The 6,636-nt window shown below is 49.0% G+C and overlaps 1 protein-coding gene across 1 annotated transcript in view; it reads left to right on the top strand.

The window, feature by feature from the left end:
* The window catches only part of VARS (valyl-tRNA synthetase), a gene marked incomplete at its 5' end in the record, with an annotated part of 22,085 nt that extends 15,449 nt beyond the window's left edge, over nt 1-6,636 (top strand). Inside the window, 5 exons of the mRNA XM_015416891.1 lie at nt 82-291; nt 582-693; nt 2,275-2,450; nt 5,937-6,086; nt 6,523-6,636. Of these exons, the coding sequence (XP_015272377.1) occupies nt 82-291; nt 582-693; nt 2,275-2,450; nt 5,937-6,086; nt 6,523-6,591 (717 nt within the window). The remainder of the gene's footprint in view (nt 1-81; nt 292-581; nt 694-2,274; nt 2,451-5,936; nt 6,087-6,522) is intronic.

Below are 6,636 nucleotides of genomic sequence, written 5' to 3' on the forward strand. Positions count from 1 at the left end.
AAGATACTTTTTAAGCTGACCTAGACATTCCATTAAGGCATTAATTTGATTTCCTTATACCATCTTTAATCTTCCACCTAGGAGTGCCTGAAGCCTGTCTTTGCTGGTCCAGATGAAGCTGCAATCAAGACAGCCCGGAATGTTCTCTACACCTGCTTGGATGCCGGCCTTCGTCTCCTCAGCCCCTTCATGCCTTTCGTTACGGAGGAGCTGTTCCAGCGGCTGCCTCGACGGTCTCCTGCCTCCGACCCCCCCAGCATCTGTGTCACCTCTTACCCTACCACAGAGCAGGTATCAGGAAAGAAACTCCCAGGCTTGAATCCAGAAATGTCATGGTAGGCAGCCCCGGTGGGGGTGGGGGGTGGGCTGTGAAGGCATGTTATAAGAGGCCCATTGTAAGTCAATGTGAACCAAACAGCAAAATGTTAAGTTCTAGCAGTTTATTAGTGCATTTTACTAACATTCATGACCTTTTGTCAAGGGAGGAATATCACTGTTCAGGGCGCTCATATCATGTGTTGACTTTGTTTGTGAATTGTGGTACCAGGAATATCGTTAAACCTTTTCCTGTCCTTTCTTAGTATCGCTGGAGGAATGAGGGCCTGGACCGCATCGTTGATTTTATGCTGAGCATTGTGAGGGCTGTGCGTTCCCTCAGAGCCGATTATAACCTCACCAAGACTAAAACTGACTGTGAGTACAAAGTGTGAGAAGAATGGGAGAGAGAGAACAATGACCTTTGCAGAGAATAAAAATGTAGCTATCCAGATTTATGCTGAGCATTGTGAGGGCTGTGCGTTCCCTCAGAGCCGATTATAACCTCACCAAGACTAAAACTGACTGTGAGTACAAAGTGTGAGAAGAATGGGAGAGAGAGAACAATGACCTTTGCAGAGAATAAAAATGTAGCTATCCAGCCTCCTCAGTCTGAAATGCCGATCAGCCCTTGAAGGAAGTAATTTGTTGGTGTGAGCTGAATTTTTTTCCAGTGAATTTTTATGTCATGCCTGAGGGACATTTCCTCATGGAAGGTTTTCTCATGGCTTGGGTGCCGAACTGCAGAAGTTATTTTGCTGCACCTCCTCACTTCCTTGTTCCCCATTTTCTGTGTTTTCCTCGTCGTTTCTGTGCTTTCTCAAACCACATTTGATTCAAATTGAGCGAGTGTGGCAGAATGACGAAGAAGCCACGGAAAGATGACAAAGGGAAAACGGGGGGAGCTCAGAGAGAAACCGCTGCAGTTCAGTACACAAATCTTGGGAAACCCTCTTTTTGTGAGAAGACCTTGGTTGAGAATGGCTCGCTGATGGTATCAGTCGAATGAGCTTCATGGGGCAGGGTGGGGAGGGGAGGGGAGGCGAGGGGAGTGAACTTCCTTGATTCAAGAGTCAAATACTCTGTCTCGCTCCCTCACTGCTCTGTGATTTTTCTTAAACTGGAGCCTCGGGGCACCTTAAAGACTAATAAGTTTCGATTCCAGCATAAGCATTTTGTAGTTTGCAAGATAACCTGTTTTATTTTGCTGCAGCAGACTAATACAGCTAGCCCTCCAGGAACAGGATATTTTTGTTCTTAATGTGTAGAGCACAAATTAGGGGGAAGGGAGATGCTTTAAAAGAAGAAATTGCAAGATTTTGATTTTAAAAACTGATTTTGAATGAGCTGTTAAGAATATTTTTCTTTGAAGTTTAAATTGTACAGGGATTACTAGCCAAATGCAATATGAAACATCCAGTTTTCCCCCAAAGCCTCCAAATCAGACTGCATCGCCAACCTTGTGCCATAAATATTCATTTTGGGCAAAAATAAATATGATTTTTTTAACAGGCAGTTTTACCTCAGTAATATTCCTCCCTGCCACACATGCATACGCATATTTGTTTAAGTTGTTCTTTTTTATTCACTCTCTAGGTACCTGGTATTTTGTGCTAGTAAAACCCCCCTCAAAACTATCTGCCAAGATTACGTAATTTCTAAACCATGAAAAACTGAATTTGGTGAAGTCCATGACATATGTGCAGCTAGTTTGGGAAACGGACAAAGAGCTATGCAGGATTCTAAAGACAGCTGATGTGGTGCTTAGGCCTTAAAACAATCCTGTACACCCTGACTTCGATAGCCCAGGCAAGCCCAATCTTGTCAGACTCCGGGGTCTGACTCTGGCAAAAGATGGAATAATTCAAAATGGTGTTTCAGTAGGCCTGAATGGTCCTGGTTCTGAGCTCAAGCCATCTGAAGTTAAATTAACGATTCCTCTTTTCTTCTGCTCCATAGGTTACTTGCAATGCCTGGACTCGGACACCGTTGAGACTGTTGCTCAGTGCTCTGAGTACATCTGCACCCTCTCCTCTTCCAAGCAAGTGCTGGTTCTCAAGCCCGGACAAGCGCCCCCTCCTGGCTGCGCCGTGGGCATTGTTTCTGACAGATGCATTGTCCACCTTCTGCTCAAGGTGACTAAAAGCCAGGCCTATAGCTACTGTGGGGCCCATGGGGCCCAGCCCCCTAGTATTCCTCATTTCGAATACTGTGTACAGTTCTGGTCACCACACCTCAAAAAGAATATTATAGCATTGGAAAAAGTGCAGAAAAGGGCAACTAGAATGATCAAAGGGTTGGAACACTTTCCCTGTGAAGAAAGGTTAAAGCGCTTGGGGCTCTTCAGCTTGGAGAAATGACAGCTGAGGGGTGACATGATCGAGGTTTATAAGATTATGCATGGGATAGAGCAGGTAGAGAAAGAGGTACTTTTCTCTCTTTCTCACAATACTTGGGGGCACTCAGTGAAATTGCTGAGCAGTTGGTTTAGAATGGATTAAAAGAAGTACTTCTCCACCCAAAGAGTGATTAACATGTGGAATTCACTGCCACAGGAGGTGGTGGCGGCTACAAGCATGGATGGTTTCAAGAGGGAATTAGGTAAACACAGGGGTCATTTGGGGCCGGTGCGAGTGGCGCTCTGGCAGCCCAGGAGCGGGCACAAATGGTGGTGGCGGCAAGCCCCCCCCATCCTGCCTTGGCAGGCCGGCTGGGGAAGGGAAGGGGAGGCTTTTAAAGATGTCTCCCCCCCTTTTTTGCTTCCCCTTCTGACACACTTCCAGTAATGTCAAGGGGCGTGGCATATGCTAATGAGATGCTAATATGTATGCTAATGCTCTGGCACCTCTTTTTCTACAAAATGACCCCTGGATAAACATATGGAACAGAGGTCCATCAGTGGCTATTAGCCACAAGATATAGATAGGAACTCTCAGTCTGGGGCAAGTGATGCTCTGTATTCTTGGTGCTTGGGGGGGCAACAGTGTGAGGGCTCCTAGTGTCCTGGCCCCACTGCTGGACCTCCTGATGGCACCTGGTATTTCTGGCCACTGTGTAGCAGAGTGTTGGACTGGATGGGCCATTGGCCTGATCCAACATTGGTTTCTCTTAGGTTCTTATGGTTTTTATGGGCTCCGAGCCTCAGTACCCCCTCCCCCCTGAGCCCCCTTACCCTGCTTGCCTGTCAGTGGAGAAGACGAGGGTGGTGATTTCAGAGGTAGCGGCGGCAGAAGCGGCGAGGTGAGGTTGACGGAGCGGCCCAGGAAGGCAGCAAGCATGAATGGTGGCGGGAGAAGCCTCCATCTTGGGCTGCCTGCCACCAGATGCTCTCTGTGCCGCCTCAGCAGCAGGTAAAGGCAAGGCAAGGAGGCAGGCAGGCGCCTCCTCTGCCCCAGGCCAGACATGCCCAGCTGTGCTCCGGCGCACCGAGCCCACACGCAGCACCCCGGTGGCCAGCCCAGCTGCCGTGTGCCTCACCTCTCCCAGGTCTGGGAGGGAGCCGAGTGTGGAGGTCAGGCTGCCCCACGTGGCGCGCAGCGGGAAGAGGCACTGGGGGGCTCCTTGGGGAGGGAGGGAGCTGGATGCTCCGCAGGGAAGGCCGGCCCTTGCTGGGGGGGGGGGAACTGCAGCCACTGGCCATGACCCCCCCCCTTTTCTGGAGCTTTTGATTTAATTAGCTGGTGGGGGCCCCCCAAGGCCCCCTCCCCCCAAATCCCTAGCTACAGGGCTGCTAAAAGCACATATGCAGTGGCATGTCCAGTAGCTAAGAACCAGTAAGATCGACTAATCGTGGCGTTCCTTCCAGGTGAGGTGGGGTGGGGTGGGGTGGGGGTGGAGCCTGCGGTTCCAGCATAGCCTTGCTGCTTTCCTTTCTCTGTCGCCAGGTTGTCTTTCTCAGGCTGGTCCTGTAACTGAGGCTCTGTGTGTGCTCTCTGCCTACCCACAGTATTCGTGTATAGCTGGATTCTGCCTCACAGTGTGACGTCTAGAGAAACCCGTGTTTCTAGCCCGCGAGGTTACAGAGAGGTTTTGACAAGTGACATTAAGATGCACTAATGCCAGTTGATCTGATTATAAATCAACCGGCAATGCTGCGGTCTCTCTCCAGTCAGGGGAAGGGGCAGAATGCGTAGAAAATGTTGGTTTGTATTTCGTAAGAACACGGCAATCATTAACTGAAACTCTCTCAGAACCAAAATCACTTTAGCATGGGAGTCCGCTAACTGCCATCTCCCTTTCCCTTGGAAGGCCACGTGGTTCCGTCGTAAAGGGGCACTAGTGTCTAAACCAGGGGTGGCTAAACTTGCTTAACGTAACAGCCACACAGAAGAAATGTCAGGTGTTCAAGAGCCGCAAGACATGAACAAATATTGTACACATGTTTTTATGGGGAAATATGCAAATTTGCTTTTTATAAACATTAAATTAGACTGTGCGAAAGAGCTCCCGAGCTGCAGTTTGGCCACCCCTGGTATAAACAATAAAACATCAAAGTCAGCTATTACTCCCTGTCACATCCCCCCCTCCCCGAAAAACCAGATTTCTCATATTTATGTACACCACAGCAAATAACATGCAGGGATCTGATAGTAAAATGGCTAATAGTATTGCGAGTAAGCTGCAGGTGGTGCAGAATGCAGCAGCCAGGATGCTGCTGGGACTTTCCACATGAGAACACATCCAGCCTGCCCTGAAAGCACTGCACTGGCTGCCTGTAGCACACCAAATTCACGTCAAGGTGCTGGCTCTTACCTATAAAGCCTTATAAGGTCAGGGCTAGCATAGCTGTGGGACCACCTTTCCCCACACGTTCCCCAGAGGGTACTGTGCTCAGGGACACAACATCTCCTGGATCTCCCCGGCCCTAAAGATGCCAGACTAGCTCTGACTAGGGCCAGAGCTTTTTCTGTGGTGGCTCCGCACTGGTGGAATGAGCTCCCCAAATATGTTAGGGCCGTGCGGACCTGCAAGACGGAGGGAATGAGCTCCCCAAGGATGTTAGGGCCATGCGGGACTTATTACAGTTCCACACAACCTGCAAGACGGAGCTCTTCCACCAGGCATTCAACTGAGCTGAGCCTTGCCCTGGAAGTCATCATTGGCTATGGTGCCGTGATGATACCCAATACTGGGGGCGGATAGTGGCCTGTGACCATCCTGACCAGACACCTGTATGGTTAATGTTTTAAAAAACTATGTTCCGCCGTCTTATTTGTAATGTTACGCGTAGCATCTTAACATTGTTTTTTGGATTTTAATTTGTTTTTAATCATTTTAATGTAAACCGCCCTGAGCCTGCCTCGGCGGAGAGGGCAGGGTATAAATTAAATAAATAAATGATATCATCTGTCAGCATCTGGGGAGCTTGTATTTCCACAGTGTTCTGCAGAGACCATCTGTACAGAGGCTTAGATCACAGTCTTGTTCTTCAGACACAAGGGGGACTAGGAAACTAAATATCAGCTGTGCTGGACCATGAACATGCACTCTTCACTACAGCATCCATTTGGGAGGACTACGCCCTTATTCTTTGGAGTGAGGAGACACATGTGTCGCACTGGTGGCAGAACAGTTGTCCCCACTACCATTAATGCACTGTGCTCTTTCCACCCCCCTGTCAGGGCTTGATCGATGCTGAGAAGGAGGTCTCCAAACTGGTAGGCAAAAAGGCCGAGTTGCAGAAGCAAATCCTGCGGTTACGGGAGCGCATGGACAGCCCAGACTACACCGCTAAGGTGCCCCCCAAAGTCCAGGAGACAGATGCTGCCAAGGTAACAATCCCCACTGCTAAATCTCAAAATCAGTTCCATGTCACATGGACCGGGTAATGGCTATCTGACAGGCCTGGTAGCGGGCTTCTCATGGCCAATACGTAGGGGACTTAATGATCAGTACGTTTGGTGTAGTGGTTAGTGTGTGGACTCTAATCTGGGAGAACTGGGTTTGATTCCCCACTCCTCCACTTGCAGCTGCTGGATGACCTTGGGCAAGCCATAGTTCTGATAAGAGCTGTTCTTGAAAAAGAGCAGTTTCTGTCAAGAGCTCTCTCAGCCCCACCTACCTCACAGGGTGTCTGTTGGGAGGGGAAGGGAAAGGAGTTTGTAAGCCGCTCTGAGACTCCGAGTGAAGGATGGGGTATAAATCCAATCTCTTCTTCTGCTTCTACAGATGCTCTGCTTACCAGTGCAAATTTTATTCTTTTCCCAGTTGAAACAAAGTGAGACTGAATTGCAGAAGGCAGAAGAAGCCATTGAGAACTTCAAGAAGATGATCTGAAACCAAAGGAAGGATTCATGGGGTTGTTAAAACACCCTGAGTTTG

Source organism: Gekko japonicus, unplaced genomic scaffold (genome assembly GCF_001447785.1).
Source record: "Gekko japonicus isolate JY-2015 unplaced genomic scaffold, Gekko_japonicus_V1.1 scaffold316, whole genome shotgun sequence".
NCBI lineage: Eukaryota > Metazoa > Chordata > Lepidosauria > Squamata > Gekkonidae > Gekko > Gekko japonicus.